General features: G+C 41.0%; 1 protein-coding gene across 1 annotated transcript in view; it reads left to right on the forward strand.

Moving 5' to 3' along the window:
* LOC126251418 (protein BCCIP homolog) overlaps positions 1 to 22,478 on the forward strand; it is a 79,219-nt gene that overhangs the window by 42,509 nt on the left and 14,232 nt on the right. Inside the window, exons 4-5 of the mRNA XM_049951832.1 lie at positions 7,471 to 7,658; positions 20,181 to 20,361. Of these exons, the coding sequence (XP_049807789.1) occupies positions 7,471 to 7,658; positions 20,181 to 20,361 (369 nt within the window). The remainder of the gene's footprint in view (positions 1 to 7,470; positions 7,659 to 20,180; positions 20,362 to 22,478) is intronic.

A 22,478-nucleotide genomic window follows, 5' to 3' on the forward strand; every position in this document is an offset into this window, starting at 1 on the left:
CAGCAGAATACCATGATATGGATGCCCACACCATCAAACTTCCACCTTCCACCTTCATGCTTAACCATTGGAATCAGGCAATCAGGATTGTAGGCTTCTTTTAGTGTTCCCCAGATGTAAACCCAACTCGATGTTGGAAATAATGAAAATGTTGACTTGTCGGACCATATGACGTGTTTCCACTATCAGCTGTCCAGGATTTATGCTCCTGATACAATGTTTTACTCTTATTTGCATTGGTTGTCATCACTAATGGTTTCGGTATAGCAGCTCGTCCTTGAATATTTGCTTTATGGAGTTCTCGGCGGACAGTGTCGATTGATATGCGGTCTCAAAGGTGGCTATTGAGCTCTGCAGTCACTTTAGCCACCGTAGTTTTGTGTTGTTTTGACACAATTCGTGTTAGCATACGATGAACTGTGTCATTTAGTTTTGATTTGCACCCACTCTTATGTTTACACAATGATGTCTTGCCATGTTTTGCATAGACTGTCATGACTGTTGAAACAGTTGCTCTTGAAACATTCAGTAAGTCGGCTGTTTTGGTTATTGATGTTCCAGCTAATTGGTCACCCACAGTCTGTCCTCTTTGGAACTCTGTTAGGCCTTTCATGGATGTCAACCTCGGCATCTGAATGTAAATATGAAGCGTGCACTACTGGGGAAACAACCTGCAGTGAAGCCTAGTTCATACTGAACACACACAGTCCAGCGCAACATGTGCCTTACCTGCATTGTTGAGAGTCAGTCACCATCCCATTACTACCACTGTTCACATTGTTTTGCCTATCCCCTCTATGTTACAGTATATCAACCAAGGTTGAATGGTGAACGGGAGCTGGCTCTCAGGCAAATTGTGCGAATCAGTTAATCCCATTTGCATAAGATTTTAATTGGATTGAAATTAATGCTCAACTAATGACACAGTTTTATGTACACTATTTGGATTTTATATGCAAATACAGTCATCCTTGTTCAGATCTTACGTGCAGAAACAGTCACCCATAAATAACTTTGGAGTGGAACGAGACTGATGGATCAAATTTGATCCAGCGTTATATTTGACCTAGGTGTAAGGTAAGTTTTAACTGTTTGAAAACCTTTCTTCTTTTGGGTTTTCGTAGGTTGGATTAAAGGAAGACATTGAAGCAATGCAGATGCGGGTGGCCAGATTTGTTAGCAGTAAGTTTGAACAACATGCAAGTAGTACAGAGATGCTTGGGAACTCAAATGCGAATCCCTGGAGTGAAGATGATGCTCTTTTCATGGAACTCTACTGAGAAAATTTAGAGAACCGGCATTCGAAGCTAACTGAAGGACAACTGTCGCCAACATACATTTCATGTTAAGTCCGCAAAGATAAGAAAAACTGGGCTCACACAGAGGCATAGAGAGAGTCACATTTCCTTCACTCTTGTTAGCTATTGGAACAGGAAAGGAAATGACTATTAGTGGAACAGGGTACTCTCCAGTGCACACCATATCTACATTTACATCTGCATGGATACTCTGCAAATCACATTTAAGTGCCTGGCAGAGGGTTCATTGAACCACCTTCACAATAATTCTCTATTATTCCAATCTCGTATAGTACACAGAAAAAAACTAACACCCATATCTTTCCATGTGAGCTCTGATTTCCCTTATTTTATTATGATGATCATTTCTCCCTATATAGGTCGTCGTCAACAAAATATTTTCTCATTCGGAGGAGAAAATTGATCATTCAAATTTCATGAGAAGATTCTGCCGCAATGAAAAATGCCTTTGTTTTAATGATGTCCATCCCAAATCATGTATCATTTCAGTGACAATCTCTCCCCTATTTTGCAATAATACAAAATATGCTGCTCTTCTTTGAACTTTTTTGGTGTACTCTGTCAGTCCTATCTGCTATGTATCTCACAGTACACAGCAGTATTCTAAAAGTGGACAGACAAGCATAGTGTAGGCAGTCCCTTTAGTAGATTTATTACATTTTCTAAGTGTCCTGCTAATAAAATGCAGTCTTTGGCTAGCTTTTCCCACAACATTTTCCATGTGTTCCTTCCAATTTAAGTTGTTCTTAATTGTAATTTCTGACCTTTGGGTTTGACTGATTCATCGTGTAACCAAAGTTTAACGGATTCCTTGTAGTACTCCATATGGATGACCTCACACTTTTCATTATTTAGGGTCAATTGCCAAATTTTGCACCATACAGAAATCTTTTCTAAATCATTTAACAATTTGTTTTGATCTTCAATGACTACTAGTCAATAAATGACAGTATCATTTGCAAACTACCTAAGCCGGTTGCTCAGATTGTCTCCTAAATTGTTTATAATAGATAAGGAATGGCCTGTAACACTACCTCGCGGAATGCCAGAAACATATCTGTTTTATTTTGACTTTCTGTCAATTTCTATGAACTGTGACATCTCTGACAAAGTCATGAATCCAGTCACCTATCTGAGAGAATATTCCATAAGCATGCAATTGCACAACAATCTGTTTGTGTGATACAGTGTCAAAAGCCTTTCGGAAATCTAGAAATATGGAATCAATTTGAAATCTATTGTAAGTAGCAGTCATCACTTCATGCAAGTAAAGAGCTAGTTGTGTTTCACAAGAACCATGTTTTCTAAATCCGTGTTAACTGTGTGTCAATAGACTGTGCTCTTTGAGCTGATTCGAACATTACGAACATTTGTAATGTTCGAACAAAATATATATTCCAAAATCATGCTTCATATCGACGTTAATGATATGGGCCTGTAATTTAGTGGACTACTACTACTACTACTACTACTACTACTACCAAAACCACCACCACCACCACCACCTTTCTTGAATATTGGTGTTACCTCTGCAACTTTCCAGTCTTTGGGTACAGATCTTTCATCGAGCGAACAGTGATATATGATTAAGTATGGAGCTATTGTATCAGCACACTCTGAAAGGAACCTGACTGGTATACAGTCTGGACCAGAAGACTTGCTTCTCTTAAGTAATTTAAGTTTCTTCACTACTCCAAGGATATGTACTTCTAAGTTACTCATGTTGGGAGGTGTTTGTGATTTGAATTCTGGAATATTTACTTCGTCTTCTTTGGTGAAGGAATTTTGGAAGACTGTTTAGTAACTCTGCTTTGGCAGCACTGTCATCTATAGGATTTCCATTGGTGTTGTGCAGAGAAGGCATTGATTGTGTCTTGCTGCTAGCATATTTCACATGCAACCAGAATCTTTTTGGATTTTCTGCCAGGTTTTGAGACTTTTATTGTGGAAACTGTTATAAGCATGCCGCATTGAAGTCCGTGCTAAATTTCGAGCTTCTGTAGAAGATCACCAATCTTGGAGATTCTGCATCTGTTTAATTTTGGCAATTTTTTTCCATTGTTTCTGCAACATTGTTCTGACCCATTTTGTGTACCGAAGAGGACCAGCTCCATCGTTTGTTAATTTATTTGGTGTAAATCTCTCAATTGCTGCTGATACTATTTCTTTGAATTCGAGCCACATCTGCTCTACACTTAAATTGTTAATTTGGAAGAAGTGGAGATTGTCTCTCAGGAAGGTGTCATTGAATTTTTATCTGCTTTTTTGAATAGGTACATTTTTCATTTATTTTTGGAGAGTTTGGGGATTACAATATTCAGTCTCACTATGACAACCCTGTGTTTACTAATCCCTGTATCCGTATGGTTGCTTGCAGATCTACATGCAAAAAACAGGTTTTTCTGTGAGGCTTTTGAAGCACGCCACTTCTAGACTTTAAACTTGTACGAAGCGCTTCACAATTGGCACAAAGGTAGATAAATGTATAAAGTCAAAACAAATTTTTTTATCCAGTAGTCTTCGTCTGTTGTCAAGTTAAGCCAAATGTAGCAATTATTATGTTAATTGAATGGGTGGAAACAGTTTCAAGTGAATCAGATAAATAAAAAATACATTCTTATAAAACTGAAAACTTCATTTCAAAAATGTTGCTTCATTCGGATTTTACCTGCAAAAAACACGTGTTTTGTGATTTTTTTTGTGTGTGCCATTTCTCTGTTTGACATTCAGTGAATGTGTTGAAATTGTGTAAGAACATTGACAAATGTTGGTAATTAATAGTTGTCATATTGTTTTGTGAAAGCTTATCATCTCCAGGAATATTTTCTTGAAAGAAGCCTACACCAGGCAGAGTTGGTGATTTTTGTAAAAATCCAAAAATGGTTATATCAGCCCACTCTATAAAAAGTATTTTGTGTGATCTCTTTCAACCCATTTCTATTAGAAAGACTGTATTCTAAACCACCTAAAAATCTAGATTTGGTTTTGCAATGGAAGCATATAGGGCCCTAAAAAAATGACAAGGTGAAGATTCAGTTAAATATTCTCATGTTCCATTTGTTGGTGTAATAATTATGGAATAAAACTAGTTACAAGCTTCAAAGTATAAATGTTGATTACCAAGGCAGTATAGAGCACACTGGTAAAATCCCGTTATGTTTTAGAAGCAATCTTAAAGTTTTACGCCGGCCGCTGGTGGCCGAGCGGTTCTGGCGCTACAGTCTGGAACCGCGCGACCGCTACGGTCGCAGGTTCGAATCCTGCCTCGGGCATGGATGTGTGTGTTGTCCTTAGGTTAGTTAGGTTTAAGTAGTTCTAAGTTCTAGGGGACTTATGACCTCTGCAGTTGAGTCCCATAGTGCTCAGAGCCATTTTAAAGTTTTACACCGTTGCTACATTTGTAAATTTTGGTGAGGTTCACAGCAGTCTGCCTGACCTTTTTTTGGAAAAGGATTTGTGTTAATCAGAATTTTGAGTGTCTCTCTTTATTTTGTAGTGCTACTGATGTGCTAGTTATCTTTTGGTCTAAAGTATAGCATATTTTCTGTTTGCATTGTTTGCAGTTTGTGTCCAACATAAGTGTACTGATGATATGTTGTACAGTATGTTGCTATGCTCCATGGTAGCTGAACAAATTCTGATTCTTTCAAAGTGAGAAAACCTGCAATGCCATCATCATGAGGGCCATGCTCAAAGCTGTCCAACAGCAGCCCTAGGTGGGTTTCTCTACTAGAGGATCCCAAGCCTGATACGGGTTTGTTTCCACATGGTCTTCGAGCCTGAGGATACATTTCTTTAAGTGTCCCAGGCTAAAGCTAGAAGTGGTTTCTTTTAGGATCTTAAGCTCATGTTTACTCATAGCTACTTGCTTTTTTTCTCCTCCTCCTCCTCCTCCTCCTCCGTTCCTTAATTGATTTACTATGTAATATCATAAGGAAAACTGTCAGCCAAATGCTCTCATTGATGGAGCCAGAATAACTGTAATAATGTGCTGTTGTGGAAACCAGCATTTTTCACTCCTTGATGGCTAATAAAATGAATTTGCTGGTACATGCTGGTGCATAAAGCTTACGAAATTTTCCTTCTGCTCAGTGGAAGTCTTACAGGAGTTTCCAGTCCAACTTGCCTTTTCATAAATGCATGCAGGATATTGTCCTGGATGGAGGTCCTATGTTATTATACTTCCTTCACTGTCTTTAATTGTGACCAGAGAAGAGGTTGCATCATTTCAGACTTTCGCTGACCTGAGTTGTTTCACCAGTTAGCAAAAAATGATGATTTTCTCTGGTTCCTTCTAGAGTATGCCCATGTTTAATTTACTTTTTTCAGTTTCTTATTTGCTGATGAAAGCAAATTTAATGCCAATAATGCTTTCAGTGCAGAAGAGAAATGGATCTACAGGCGCATGGATCTGCCTATTAAATGACCCTTGTAAGTTTGCTCTTGCTAGTCACTTTGTTGTGCAGCTGTTTTTATAACAGGGTGACATTCCATGACTTTTACCAAAAGAAATCCTGTCTATCATCATTCAAAAGTCTCTTTTATGATAACAAAAATTGAGAATATTTTTGAAAGTTTTGCATTGGGCACTGGAGCCATAATTGAAATAGTGGGTGTTGGGAAATCCTAGCAAATTTTATTTTTACCTATTTACTCAGCTCCATGATAAATAATGAATAGTAGTTGTGACATGTCACAAAGAGGCACTGATGATGCAAAAAGTGATAAATTCCACCTTCTGATTTTGTGGAAAATAGATGACAAATGGGTGGATTGATGCTTGACTACTTCCCCCGCAGCAACCTTGCCCTGCACTCTGAATTATAAGTGAACAGTTTTCAGCAAAATCCATTAGCATGGTAAACTCATCTTCCTTCGGTTAAATTTAAGGGCTTTAAGATGCAAACCCAGATGTTTGACAATGTAATGATGGCACGACACATTCCAAATTCTTGTTCTTTGTCAATAAAATTCATCCACTGCCATTTGTGTTGTGTCCAGTGTCTCGATCAGTATGCATCCGTTGTTTATACACAGTATTTACCTGTGGGTCATGTTGTATGATACAGCTAGTAATTGCAGACACTATAGCTTCTGGCCCAGAGAACTTTACACAACAATGTAGCATGCATTCATTAAATTGTGGTCTGCAGACTGTCATATTGAGAAGTTCAGGAGGGCATCTCTAATTTTTAGACACACAAGAAGAGAGACATTTCTCCTTATTATTTGATATTTTGAGCCATTCCATTGTTTGTGAGAACTGTGGAGCTGAACTTGTTAGAGACGTCTAAAAAAAATTAAAAAGTACTTTTTTTGGACTAAATCTGTGCAATTATTAAGTTGGTGAAAGTAAAACTGCACCAGCGTTCATTGGGAACAGGTGTGAATATTCACACAAAATTTCAACAAAATCCGTGACTGTCATGTGGGACATTTTTCCAAAAATAGACCACTTGGCATGGAATGGCCCAATATAATCATTGTTTAACTTACATAATCAGTTCATTTTTTAAGAGTATGAGAACAACTTAACACTCCTAAAGTGATGGGTATGTGCATGACTTTAAGAAGTGCAGCCAGCCACAGAACCAAATATGCAAAAGCAACTGCAACATTGCTTGCTGCTGACTGCATCTCTGTGCTGGTGAAATACACCTATATTGATTATCTGAGCAAATGAAAAGATTTAGGGTGGAAGATGCAATCCAATTTTGCTGTGTGAATGGCAATAAGTATAATATTGGAGTATGCCTTATAAAATTATGAACTGTATTTGGAGAGGAGACTTGGCTACATCTGGAGATGAGTGGTTAAGTGAAACAAGGGACAAGTAACTGCCGTGCACCGCAAATCATGTTGCTACACAATTTATGGACAGTTTTATCAATTGATTTCATTTAAGCAAGTCACTCATTATATTGGAAAGTGAAGACAGTTCACCAAAATTTATTGGACCTGCTTAACATTGAATCTGAAATGTAAAGTTACTTGGCAGCTTTTGTGTAGGAGAAAACAACATAAGGAAAATAAAAGTTAATTCATAACAAAGACTAATAACTTAAATTGCATTAAATACTTTCTTCCTCATTATTGAATCCTTATACAGTGCCTGAATTTTGTATTCTAATGTAATTATGATTTTTGACAGGAACGGGAGTGTGTGCAGCAGTTGCGTTCATTATTGTTGGAACTGAGCCGTGAACACGCAACTGATTCAGCTGCAACACAGATCAGTTCTCTTATTGCAGATGACACAAGGCCGATTGGATTGCTAATCAATGAACGATTTGTCAATATTCCTGCACAGATTTCTGTCCCTCTCCTTGAGAACCTCAGGTAAATTAATTATGGTATCATTTGCTTGAACTAATGCTCATGTTGATTTTAATCATCTCACTTTGCATTTATTGTGTAAGTATTATCACTTCAAGAAAACAATCATGTCCAGCAGTTTTGTTGTTGCCTTAAATTTGAATATATACTTAAAATACCTGAGTGTAATACTGGTAATGAAAGGAGCAAAGGTGACCACTCACTTTATGGTTGTGGGGTTAGGCAATCAACAAGCATATAAACAAGACCGAAATATTGCTAAGCTTTTGGATAGCTTGCTTGAAGATAAGCCTAACAGAACACACACATACCGGGTGATCAAAAAGTCAGTATATATCTGAAAACTTACCATGGAATAATGTAGATAGAGAGGTAAAAATTGACACACAAGCTTGGAATGACATGGGGTTTGATTAGAACGAAAAATAGTTCACCAAATGCCCGACAGATGGCACTGGACAGCAAAACGTCAGTGACTGCGCATGACAATCGTGTATAAAAGGAGCTGTAATGAGAGAGAGAATCAGATGTGCCAGCAGTCACAGCATGTTGACATAACCTGAAAAGGCAGCTTTTAGTGAAGCTGTATTATCAGAATGGGGAATGTGCTAGTTTAGCGTTACAATCCTATCACCATAGGAAGGGGATTCGAATGGGTAAAGGTCTGTTGACAAATGTAGCTGTGGCGAGAATGATTTCGAAGTTAGAAGCCACGTGTTGTTTAGACAATAGACCCTGTAGTGGCCGACCGAGCACAAAGCGTAATGCTGCTGAGACAGTTCAATAAGAAATGGAGACTGTAGCGGGTTCGTCTATGCACGGGGAAGTCAGCTCTCGTGCAGTCGCACGTCGCACCGGCATTCCATACACTACTGTTTGGTTGGCACTTAGGCGTACCCTCGGATGCTATCTGTACAAAATCCATCGGCATCATGAACTGTTACCTGGCGATTAAGTGAAGCGGAGGGCATTTGCGGTGTGGGCATTTCAAAAGACGGCGGAAGATGACGATTGGTTGAGTAACGTGTTGTGGAGCGACGAAGCTCATTTCACGCTCCGAGGGTCTGTCAACGCCCACAACTGCAGAATTTGGGCCACCGAAAATCCTAGAACTGTCGTGGAAACTCCATTGCATGACGAGCAAGTCATCCCCAGCCTGGCTGATGTTAATACCTGCTGGAACGTACAATGTTTATGCAGGATAGCGCTCCACCCCATATTGCTAGATGCGTGAAAGATCTCTTGCGCGCGTCGTTTGGTGATGATCGTGTGCTCAGCCGTCACTTTCATCATGCTTGGCCTCCCAGGTCCCCAGACCTCTGTCCATGCGATTATTGGCTATGGGGTTACCTGAAGTCGCAAGTGTATCGTGATCGACTGACATCTCTAGGGATGCTGAAAGACAACATCCGACGCCAGTGCCTCACCATAACTCCGGAGATGCTTTACAGTGCTGTTCACAACATTATTCCTCGACTACAGCTATTGTTGAGGAATGATGGTGGACATGAGCATTTCTTGTAAAGAACATCATCTGTGCTTTGTCTTACTTTGTTATGCTAATTATTGCTATTCTGATCAGATGGACATTTTTTGAACTTTTGTATTTTTGTGGTTTAATAAAACCCTTTGTCATCCCAAGCATGTGTGTCAATTTGTAGCTTTCTATCTACATTATTCCGTGATTCATTCAGTTTTCAAATTTATACTGACTTTTAGATCACCCGGTACATCCACACTTACAGGGAAACCTTTATAGTCACCAAAGATCCTATAACCCTTGTATGGCTGAGTCTCATTGTGATATGCTGGTGATCTGGTCAAAGGACCAAGGCACACTGTCCTAATTGCTCCACGTCCTGAACATCTTCCCTCCTGCACCTTTCACCTGATCCTTATCAGCTCAGCCACTTCGCAGGACATAAACCTCCACATCTTTGATGGATCCATGTTACGTGTGTGTGTGTGTGTGTGTCGCTTTATTCATGTCATGTCTTTGCTTCCTGTGACAGCCGGAGTCCTGTTGTACACAGATTGATACTGACATCCTGGGAAAAAAAAAAAAATTATATATCAACAAAAATTGAAGTATATTGTCAAAGAATCTTAAAAATAGAGAGCAAAATGTTTTTTTAAATACACTGCAATAAATACCTGTCTGGTCATGTTAATAACAAAATCTTTGTTGAAATTCGGTATGTTTTAACGTCTGGTTTAGAAATGTGCCTGCAGTAGCCAACGTTTCTTCAATCATAGCTACTTCTTTTCTTGAAACAAATCTGGTCACTTTTCGCTGATGAATTCTTTGTTTATTTTTGAATCTATGACTCCAGCTGTCAAAAGCTTTTAATTGAAACTCTGTACACTGTTGTACTGCTGCTAAAGCCTACTGTTGTAAATGCAGTGTAGTCATTTGCTGATAATTCTCTCGGGTCTCAACAAAATGATCATATGTCCTGAAACTGATTACTACGTACTTATCAAATTTATTACCTCCTTGTTTTTAATATCTTCTTTCCATTGGGATAAATATTACTTCTTTCCTAGCCAGCTGCATCCCTTTTTTTATTTGTAGTTTCCACGTAGGATGAGCCTTTGCGATATTAACAACGTTAATTTTGTAATCCAAAGAAAGACGGTCTACTTGTGTTGCCTCCTTTTCTTGTGATTCATATTCATCAGATGAGCCGTGGTCTTCTTACTTTCTAAAAGGGTCACCTTCAGAGTTTTCATTTTCTTGAGCAAGTTCATCACCTGTCACAATTATTTCTTGAGCCATGTCCATAGTATGTCTGTAAATTTCTTTGCCTGTCAACATTGCTTCATGAGAAACTGTTGAAGACTCCGATTCAATCAAGTTATTTGCAGCAAGCAAGTTTTCATAATATCCACATCTTTTAACATCACCTTCAACACTTAACTAAGTTAATCTAAGTTAGATTAAGTATTGTGTAAGCCTGGCGATCGATGACCTCAGCAGTTTGGTGCCATAGCAACTTACCACAAATAAAAAAAAAATAAAATAAATAAATAAATAAAAAATTAAATTCCGATAATATTTCACAATACAGAACGCTCCAATCTATGTAAAAGTCAGGTTTGAACTGGCACTGTAACAGGTAAGACCCATTGCTTGATTAGTTCTGTGTGGGCTTTGACACTTCGTGTCTGTGTGCGTTTTTGGATATACAACAGGGTAAAGCTATACTCTGCTTTTCCACGAAGACACTGGTTTCCTTGAATTTACAACGAATATTTATAACCTTTTTCCAGCTAATAAAATTGTCCAATTTTGTAATAACATTGTAATTACAGTAATTAATGCTTTAATTTACCTCCATTAAAAATGCATTTGAAATTATGCAACTTTCTAAAAAGAAAATATTGATGAGTGTAATTCACATTTTAAGTAGCCTGTGGCAGCCATTTCATAAACAAAATAAAATTATTTATGATTTAACTGATTATTAATTAATTATAACAACTTGACTGACAGGTATTTTGCCTGTTTGCTGGAGTGCTACTTCTGACTTTATATGAGTTGCATATGAGCTACACTTAAAATTTCCCCTTTTCTCAGAATTTTCTGGATAGTGTGCTTTGAGACTTCTAGGAGTGGTTCTTCTAGGTGTGGTACCTGAAGAGGGGCAGCAGCCTTTTCAGTATTTGCAGGGGCAACAGTCTGGATGATTGACTGATCTGGCCTTGTAACACTAACTAAAACGGCCTTACTGTGCTGGTACTGCGAACGGCTGAAAGCAAGGGGAAACTACAGCCGTAATTTTTCCCGAGGGCATGCAGCTTTACTATATGGATAAATGATGATGGCGTCCTCTTGGGTAAAATATTCCGGAGGTAAAATAGTCCCCCATTAGGATCTCCGGGCGGGGACTACTCAAGAGGATGTTGTTATCAGGAGAAAGAAAACTGGCGTTCTACGGATCGGAGCATGGAATGTCAGATCCCTTAATCGGGCAGGTAGGTTAGAAAATTTAAAAAGGGAAATGGATAGGTTAAAGTTAGATATAGTGGGAATTAGTGAAGTTCGGTGGCAGGAGGAACAAGACTTTTGGTCAGGTGAATACAGGGTTATAAATACAAAATCAAATAGGGGTAATGCAGGAGTAGGTTTAATAATGAATAAAAAAATAGGAGTGCGGGTTAGCTACTACAAACAGCATAGTGAACGCATTATTGTGGCCAAGATAGACACAAAGCCCATGCCTACTACGGTAGTTCAAGTTTATATGCCAACTGGCTCTGCAGTTGACGAAGAAATTGATGAAATGTAAGATGAGATAAAAGAAATTATTCAGGTAGTGAAGGGAGATGAAAATTTAATAGTCATGGGTGACTGGAATTCGAGAGTAGGAAAAGGGAGAGAAGGAAACATAGTGAGTGAATATGGATTGGGGGAGAGAAATGAAAGAGGAAACCGTCTGGTAGAATTTTGCACAGAGCATAACTTAATCATAGCTAACACTTGGTTCAAGAGTAATAAAAGAAGGTTGTATACATGGAAGAATCCTGGAGATACTAGAAGGTATCAGATAGATTATATAATGGTAAGACAGAGATTTAGGAACCAGGTTTTAAATTGTAAGACATTTCCAGGGCCAGGTGTGGACTCTGACCACAATCTATTGTTTATGAACTGTAGATTAAAACTGAAGAAACTGCAAAAAGGTGGGAATTTAAGGAGATGGAACCTGGATAAACTGAAAGAACCAGAGGTTGTAGAGAGTTTCAGGGAGAGCATAAGGGAACAATTGACAGGAATGGGGGAAAGAAATACAGTAGAAGAAGAATGGGTAGCTTTGAGGGATGAAGTAGTGAAGGCAGCAGAGGATCAAGTAGGTAAAAAGACGAGGGCTAGTAGAAATCCTTGGGCAACAAAAGAAATATTGAATGTAATTGATGAAAGGAGAAAATATAAAAGTGCAGTAAATGAAGCAGGCAAAAAGGAATACAAACATCTCAAAAATGAGATCAATAGGAAGTGCAAAATGGCTAAACAGGGATGGCTAGAGGACAAATGTAAGGATGTAGAGGCTTATCTTACTAGGGGTAAGATAGATACTGCCTGCAGGAAAATTAGAGAGACCTTTCGAGTAAAGAGAACCACTTGTATGAATATCAAGAGCTCAGATGGAAACCCAGTTCTAAGCAAAGAAGGGAAAGCAGAAAGGTAGAAGGAGTATATAGAGGGTCTATACAGGGGCGATGTTCTTGAGGACAATAGCATGGAAATGGAAGAGGATGTAGATGAAGATGAAATGGGAGATATGATACTGCGTGAAGAGTTTGACAGAGCACTGAAAGACCTGAGGCAAAACAAGGCCCCGGGAGTAGACAACATTCCATTAGAACTACTGACTGCCTTGGGAGAGCCAGTCCTGACAAAACTCTACCATCTGGTGAGCAAGATGTATGAGACAGGCGAAATACCCACAGACTTCAAGAAGAATACAATAATTCCAATTCTAAAGAAAGCAGGTGTTGACAGATGTGAAAATTACCGAACTATCAGTTTAATAAGTCACAGCTGCAAAATACTAACGCAAATTCTTTACAGACGAATGGAAAAACTGGTAGAAGCCGACCTCGGGGAAGATCAGTGTGGATTCCGTAGAAACACTGGAACACGTGAGGCAATACTGACCCTACGACTTATATTAGAAAATAGATTAAGGAAAGGCAAACCTACGTTTCTAGCATTTGTAGACTTAGAGAAAGCTTTTGACAATGTTGACTGGAATACTCTCTTTCAAATTCTAAAGATGGCAGGGGTAAAATACAGGGAGCGAAAGGCTATTTACAATTTGTACAGAAACCAGATGGCAGTTATAAAGAGTCGAGGGTTGTAGCCTGTCCCCGGTGTTATTCAATTTGTATATTGAGCAAGCAGTAAAGGAAAGAAAAGAAAAGTTCGGAGTAGGTATTAAAATCCATGGAGAAGAAATAAAAACTTTGAGGTTCGCCGATGACATTGTAATTCTGTCAGAGACAGCAAAGGACTTGGAAGAGCAGTTGAACGGAATGGACAGTGACTTGAAAGGAGGATATAAGATGACCATTAACAAAAGCAAAACGAGAATAATGGAATGTAGGCGAATTAAGTCGGGTGATGCGAAGGGAATTAGATTAGGAAATGAGACACTTGAAGTAGTAAAGGAGTTTTGCTATTTGGGGAGCAAAATAACTGATGATGGTCGAAGTAGAGAGGATATAAAATGTAGACTGGCAATGGCAAGGAAAGCGTTTCTGAAGAAGAGAAATTTGTTAATATCGCGTATAGATTTAAGTGTCAGGAAGTCATTTCTGAAAGTATTTGTATGGAGTGTAGCCATGTATGGAAGTGAAACATGGACCATAAATAGTTTGGACTAGAAGAGAATAGAAGCTTTTGAAATGTGGTGCTACGGAAGAATGCTGAAGATTAGATGGGTAGATCACATAACTAATGAGGAGGTTTTGAATAGAATCGGGGAGAAGAGGTGTTTGTGGCACAACTTGACAAGAAGAAGGGACCGGTTGGTAGGACATTTTCTGAGGCATGAAGGGATCACAAATTTAACATTGGAGGGCAGCGTAGAGGGTAAAAATCGTAGAGGGAGACCAAGAGATGAATACACTAAGCAGATTCAGAAGGATGTAGGTTGCAGTAAGTACTGGGAGATGAAGAAGCTTGCACAGGATAGAGTAGCTTGGAGAGCTGCATCAAACCATTCTCAGGACTGAAGACAACAACAACAACGACAGGAGTGGACACCCATGAGGTACACAACCAACCTGCGAAGTCTCATCCCAAACTGAATTTCTGAATGTGGAAGGTGTAATAACTTCAAGTTGAACAAATATATTTCAAAGAAGACGCAATACATGAAAGTCACAGATCAAGTAAACAGAGTAAGATGTGTGTACACTTTAACAGTCAAATCATAACTGAGTCCAAGTCTAGCGGCCGCTGGCTGGCTGTCCGCTTAGGTGGCGCTGCTGCTGCATGGCTGGCAGACAGCGCCGCATGTAGAGGATGCGCGTAACTGCGGGGCGGCACTTTGAAAGATCGGCGAGTCACAACACATCCCCTCCCCCCCCCCCCCCCCCCCTTCGAATTTTTCGCACAGGTCTTGATGGAGGTGGCCTGTAGATTGCTAATGTCCATAGGTGTTGTTTGACTGTCCGTAAAGTCTCCAGGAGGAGGCTTCCCGTACGGACGGAAGTGTTCCCGATGATAACGGGTCCAGATGACAGGATACGTGGGGGTTGAATCTGCTGTGGCCCCGTGCACCAATCTGCCTGTTGCGGCAAGTCCGGTTGTTGTAACAGGAGATATGGGCAATGTGTCCGTGTCCGTAGGAGGAGGAGGTGAATAGTGTTGCTCCGACAGATGATGGTCATCTGCTTCCTGCATGGGCACGTCTCCTGGTGGCATCAGTTCTGGTGCTGGCACCGATATGATGGTGAGAGGACTGCATTGTGAGTAATGAGAGATTCCAGTATTCCGAGCGTCATGTAGAGCTGAAGGTGGTGTAGCGGCATCTGGAACAGGCGTTGCCGGCACACGAGGCCGAAGCTGGTCCGAATGACGCACTGCAACACCCGTGTCCGTCTGGATTTCGTGCAGGCGTTGGTCACGGTGTTGTAAGATGCGGCCAGGACTCCATTTTGTCCCCCTGCTATATCTCCGTACCCATATAAGGTCGTCGGCGGTGAACCGGCCAAGCGAAGGCACCCGCGGCCGTGAGGTGGAAGGACGCAGAAGATGAAGTAGTGTGCGGGGCTGTCGGCCATGTAAGAGCTCAGCCAGGCTGTGGTCGCCCGTGGGGGTGAAACGGTAAGAGGCCAGAAATTGGAGAAGTAAGATGCCAGAAATTGGAGAACCGCATCATCAGCGGAAGAAGTCAGGAGTTTCCTCATCTGAGCCTTAAATGTGCGGACCAGTCATTCAGCCTCACCGTTTGACTGTGGATGGAACGGAGGGGCCGCGACATGCATGACGCCATGATGGGCACAAAAATCTGCAAAATCGGAAGAGGCAAATTGCAGACCATTATCAGTAACAAGAGTAGAGGGAAGGCCTTCCAAAGAGAAAACGCGAGCTAGAGCATTGGTAGTTGCTGCGGTGGTAGGCGACGTGCAACGGACAATGAAAGGATAGTTAGAGTAGGCGTCAATAACAAGAAGCCAATAAGTACCTAAAAAAGGTCCCGTGAAGTCAGCATGAATACGCTCCCAGGGCTTCTCAGGCGAAGGCCACAGTGACAAAGATGACTTCGGGGTGGCGGCCTGTGACGCACAAGGGCCGCAGGCAGCGACCATGTGTGCGATTTCAGAGTCGATGCCAGGCTAGTACACATGACAGCGTGCCAGAGATGTTGTGCGAGAGACACCCCAGTGCCCTTGGTGAAGGAGGTGCAAGACCGAAGCACGCAAAGACGCAGGTACCACAACACGCGGCGAAGCATTTTCGGTGGAAAGGAGGATAACAGCATCCCTAGCCATGAGGCGGTAACGCAAAGCGTAGTAGTTCCACAACGGATCAGAAGTCTTAGTGGACGGACGATCTGGCCAACCCTTCTGAATATAGCTTAAAACCCGGGAGAGGGTAGGGTCAGTAACCGTAACAGCCGCCAGTGGGTCCCCGGTGATGGGGAACCCGTCCACAACCCGCTGCTCGGCAACATCCGGGTGGAAACACAAAAGTTCGTCCCTATCGAATGCCTGATCAGGACCCATGGGAAGGCGAGACAGTGCATCAGCATTCGCATGTTGAGTCGTTGGCCGGAAATGAATCTCATAATTGAAACGAGACAAGTAAAGAGCCCAACGCTGGAGCCGTTGTGCAGCCTTGTCGGGAAGTGACGATGGATGAAACAAGGAAACAAGTGGTTTGTGATCTGTAACAAGATGACATTTGGATCCATAGAGAAAAACACCAAACTTACGAAGAACATAAAAAATGGCCAAAGCTTCTTTTTCAATTTGAGAATACTTTTGTTGGGTATCTGTGAGCATTTTGGAGGCATAAGCAATGGGTTGTTCAGAAGCGTCAGAAAAACGGTGTGCAAGGACTGCACCGACTCCGTATTGAGAGGCGTCTGTGGCAAGAACAAGATGTTGGCCAGGTCGATAAGTAGCCAGGCATGGGGCCGGTTTCAGCATAGTCTTCAATTTCTGGAAAGCCGCATCACATGACGCGGACCAGTGAAAAGGCACGTTTTTATGCAACAGGCGATGCAATGGCTGAGCCACCGAAGCCGCAGACGGTAAAAACTTGTGATAGTATGCTATTTTCCCCAAGAAGGCCTGCAGTTCCTTAACAGATGTAGGGCGAGGAAGGGCATCGATCGCAGCGACAGTTTGCTGAAGCAGACGAATACCATCCCAAGAGAGTTGAAACCCCAAGTACATGATAGATGCCAGAAAAAATTTTGATTTCTGAAGATTACAGTTAAGACCATCAGTCTGTAAGACATGAAAAAGTGTGCGGAGATTTTGAAGATGTTCGTCAGTGGTGGAGCCAATGACAACAATGTCGTCCTGGTAATTTATACACCCAGGAACAGTGAGCAATAATTGTTCCAAGAATCGCTGAAAGTGAGTAGGGGCGTTGGCAACCCAGAATGGAAATCGCTGGTATTGATAAAGACCGAAAGGCGTGTTAAGGACCAGTGACTGCCGGGAAACAGCGTCGAGAGGAAGTTGATGATAAGCTTCTGACCGGTCAAGTTTAGAAAAATACTGGCCTCCAGCAAGTTTAGTGAACAATTCTTCAGGTCGAGGCATAGGGTAAGTGTCGATAAGGCATTGAGCATTTACAGTGGCTTTGAAATCGCCACAGAGACGAATATCACCATTTGGCGTAGCAACGACAACCAGGAGAGGACCACTCACTGGAAGTGACAGGAAGCAAGACCCTGAAGCAGTGAGGCTATCCAGCTCCCATTTGACCTAATCACGAAGGGCCACAGGAATGGGCCGAGCCTGAAAAAACTTAGGCTGAGCAGTGGGTTTGAGCGTGATATGAGCTTTCAAAGTTGTTTGCATGGCCTAACCCAGGAGAAAAAAGGGACGAAAATGTCGTCGACAAGGAATCCAGTTGAGCATAAGGAATAGCATCAGAGACGATATTGACAGAGTCATCTATGGAGAACCCAAAAACGAAAGGCATCGAAACCAAAAAGATTCTCCGCATTACTGCGGTCAGCCACAAATACGGGAACAGTGCGAACGACAGATTTGTAAGATACCTCAGCATCAAATTGTTCCAAGAGAGAAATCTTCTGTTTATTGTAAGTCCGTAATTGCGTAGTGACAAGTGACAGAATTGGAGAACCTAACTGAAGATACGTCTGAGAATTGATGATAGTGGCAGCAGAACCAGTATCCACCTGCATGCGAACATCTCGACCAAGTATTTGGACAGTGAGGAATAACTTCCCTGAAAGGGAAGAAGTACAATTGACAGACAACACAGAAGCAGAATCAGTGTTTTGTTCGTGAACATCATGTATGCGGTCGGATTTGCAAACGGATGACACATGACCCTTTAATTTTTTTTGCATTTGTTACACACGGCCCATTGTTGTGGGCAATCTTCTCGTGAATGTTTCGTAAAACACTGTGGACATGAAGGAAGTTGCCGTGGGTTTGGCTGCAGTTTCTTAGAGGTTTGTTTTACGGTTAGGCCGAAGCTGCGGTTGGGAGCGTACTGCGGCTACATCGGGCGGCGGGGACACACCACATGCTTCGTCAACATCGCACAGAGGTTATATTTCCGTGACGTCGCCCCATGGCTCTATTTGCGCTCCAGTGGTGCGAGAAATTTCAAAAGACTTAGTGATGGATAGGACTTCATCTAGAGTCGGATTTGCCAGCTGAAGGGCACGTTGCCTAACTTCTTTGTCGGGCGCCGATCGGATAATAGCATTCCGTACCGTGGAATCAGCGTAGGATTCTTTGTGAACTTCAGTAACAAACTGACACTTTCTACTGAGGCCGTGAAGTTCATCAGCCCAAGCACGATAGGATTGATTCGGTTGTTTTTGACAACGATAAAAGGCAAAACGAGAGGCTACCACATGCATTTGCTTTTGAAAATAGGACAGAAGTGAGCTATTTCAGCAAAGGACAAAGACGCAGGATCTCTCAAAGGAGCCAATTGCGACAAAAACCGATACATTTGAGGTGAAATCCATGAAAGGAGCAGAGACTTACATATTTGTTCGTCCGCGACATGAAATGCCAAGATGTGCTGTCGAAGACGTTTTTCGTAATCAGACCAGTCTTCCGCCGTCTTGTTGTAAGGAGGAAAAGTAGGTAGAGACAATGAGGAGAGACGCGCCTCATTTGATGCCGCGACAAAATCACGAATCGCATTTGTGAGAAGCGTTTTGCTGTTCTATGAGACCTTGCAATAGTTGCTGTAAAGTAGCCATGGAAATATGTGGGTCAACGATGGAAAAGAAAAATCCCATCCTCGTCACCAATTGTTGTAACTTCAAGTTTAGCAAATATATTTCAAGGAAGACGAAATAGATGAAAGTCACAGATCAAGTAAACAGAGTAAGACGTGTGTACACTTTAACAGTCAAATCATAACTGAGTCCAAGTCTAGCGGCTGCTGGCTGGCTGGCCACTTAGGTGGCGCTGCTGCTGCATGGCTGGTAGACAGCGCCGCATGTAGAGGACAGGCGTAACTGCGCGGCGGCACTTTGAAAGATCGGCGAGTCACAACGGAAGGTCCCCTTGTTAGAGAGCAATAAATTTGAACATCCTCTTTAAGTGTGGGAAGAGCATGTACAACTGACATTGGACTTGAGCTGTAGTATGCAAAGGACAGTGTCTTTATCCAAGTACAAATAATATTCAAATTATTCTACAGCTCGTTTGTAATTACATTGCAAAAATGTATAGTCATCTTTCTCTGACATTCATGATGGAAGACTTCCATATTTATGAAACAAAAGTAGCTCTAACCAGTAAACAGGGATGTATAAAAGATGTGATATTATGTTCAACCAAAATTTTTCGAGCTAATACATCAGAATTCTTATATTAAACGACGGAACATCCAGTACGGAATAACGACAATATTATGAAAAGGGTAGACTGCTACTCACCATATAGCGGAGATGGAGATTCTGAGCTGCAGACAGGCACAACAAAGACACTACTAAACACGTAAGCTTTTGGGCAGAAGGCCTTCTTCTGAAAGAGACCCCCCCTACACACACACACGTTTGGGCACAAACACAAATCACTCACACAGGACCACTGCTTCTGGCTTCTGGGGCCAGAGTGCAAGCATTTGTGCAAGGATGAGAGAAGCTGGCTGGGGTGGGGAGGGGGAGGGAGAGCAGGACATGGGTAGGGCATGGTAAAGTGCTGTTTGTGGGACCATTGGTTATTAGTAATGTATCCTAATAAAAATGTTATACTGTCCTAGGTTTCCCCACAGTGCTAATTATGTATTAAATGTCTTTGTCGATTTTATATAATTTGTGTGTGATTTTGTTTCAGCAAGGAAATAAAAAGGGCAAAAGAGAAGAAAATGCCATTTGACTTTGCATACTATGTAATAATATGCAAGTTATACAAAGCAGATAAAACATCAAAAAAGAAAAAGAAAAACAAGAAAGCTGACAGTGAGTGTGAACAAGATATAATTTGGTCTAACCCTGAAGAGGAAATCATAAATCAGGTATATCATTGTTACTTTTCCCCCCACACTACTAGCCCAAGCTTCATTAGTTTTAGTGCACTATTTTTCATCAGTGTCTGGTAAACACTGGAGAGACAAACAAATTGTTAGTTACTTAACACAGATGTGTGTCCATTTATCAAGAAGTTAAAAATATATGAGCTGAACTCTCAGATTTTTTTTTACAGTAATGGAAAATCTGAGATGGAAACTGTAAACAAAAATGAGGAGGGGCTAGTTGATATGTGGTGCTTAAAAATTTGTGCATCTCACTCCCTGTCAGTTGCCATTCAATTTTCCTGTTTCCCTCTCGTGTCAGCCTGATCAATCACTCATAAAAATACAGACAGACAGTGTCACCCTGTACACATTTGCACATGCTCAGATATGTCACACATCAAAAAATTAAATTTGAATGGTAGTCTTGCCTAATTTTTGTTTATGAAGTAGCTATCTCTTTGAGGTGCAAGAAAGGGAAAAAGTGATAGAAATAGAATTTTTAATTTATAAAATGCTACAAAGTTACATTTATTACTCCTTCGACATAGTAAATATTCATTCAGTGTCAAGTTACTTGAGGATCAGCAGACTACAACTGTACAAGAAGCAAGAACCCAGAGCTGGGCAACGATAAACAGTGTATATTTAAGCATCAACAAGTGGCTAATAATACTTTCAGGCTAGTAAACCAAGATGATGTGAAGAGGCTAATGCAGTATGACCCCTCTAGCTGTGAACATCAGACATCTGTGCCCACAGGTGTACATGCAACTACTAAGATGCTAACTGCAGTGTAAATTATTATTCAGTTCACAACTGAAGACTCCTGAACACTTGGAGATATATGCTGTAGCAAAATCTTAAAATTATATTTTTTCTAATGTTACTGATTTAAGTGATGACGTGATCTTGCAGGCTTGATAAGTATTCACTTTTCAGGCAGAGGTGGTCCCCCGGTAGTTGAATCAGTGTTCTGTTACTGTTGACTGTTAGTGTTTTAGTGTGTTGCTGTTGCTGTTAAGTGTAATGTCTGTAGTAAAGAGCTGTGTGTCGTTCCTGATTCGTGAACCTCACAGAAATAAGTAATTCGAAGATGACATTTTGTTGAGTTTGAAGTTAACATAGGTTTTAAGTTTGCAACCGAGCACGCGGGGATGGGCAAATGGCTGGTATGCAGGCAGTCCTCATTCAGCACACAACAGTGCTGGCTAGTGAGATGTTGATGGTTTAGCAAATACTCGTACAATTTCTAAGAGTACAAGAGTACATATTTAACAGAAAAATATAACTTAGACAAAAATTGTTATGTTTTGTTACATTTGTGGAACATGACATTTCCTTTTTATTCGCAAGTAACTAAATATTTGGTGCCAGAACCTAGATTGCCTGAAGAAGCAAAATGCATTTCAGTGAAGCTGACACCTTTCTGTAAATTCTCTTCATAAGAAAAAAGTTTTCACAACAAAATGTTCACACACAGATCTCATATCAGCCATTTGTGTGTAGTTTGGGACCTACTTGTACATGACAATACTTAATGTCTGGAGTTAACTGAACTGATGAAAGATATTAGAAAAAATTGAACTGAAGAAAGGTATTAGAAAAAAGTAAAGTGTTCTTTATCAAGCTATGTTTCAAATACATGCATTTTGTCTATGGATGTGTTAATAATTAGTAATCCTTTACCTGAGGTAGTGTATTTAAAGTTATTTAAATGATTTGTTAAATGAGTGAGAGAGACTTTCGCATGCAACAGAACATGGTGTTAACACAGTGCAATATGGCCAGTGTAGGGTAGGCTACTCCATGCAGGGCAGCTGCAGATGCTCAGTGGTGCCCATGCCCCATGGGAAAGAGATTGCAGTGGTCTGGTATAGGCCATGGATGTACTCCAGATTAGGTGCTGCTGGGTGTTTGGCACACACTTGGAGTATAGGATACATGCTCCATATCCAGATCTATATGTTGTTGTTGTTGCGGTCTTCAGTCCTGAGACTGGTTTGATGCAGCTCTCCATGCTAATCCTGTGCAAGCTTCTTCATCTCCCAGTACCTACTGCAACCTACATCCTTCTGAATCTGCTTAGTGTATTGATCTCTTGGTCTCCCTCTACGATT

This window comes from Schistocerca nitens, chromosome 4, assembly GCF_023898315.1.
Source record: "Schistocerca nitens isolate TAMUIC-IGC-003100 chromosome 4, iqSchNite1.1, whole genome shotgun sequence".
In the NCBI taxonomy this organism is placed as follows: domain Eukaryota; kingdom Metazoa; phylum Arthropoda; class Insecta; order Orthoptera; family Acrididae; genus Schistocerca; species Schistocerca nitens.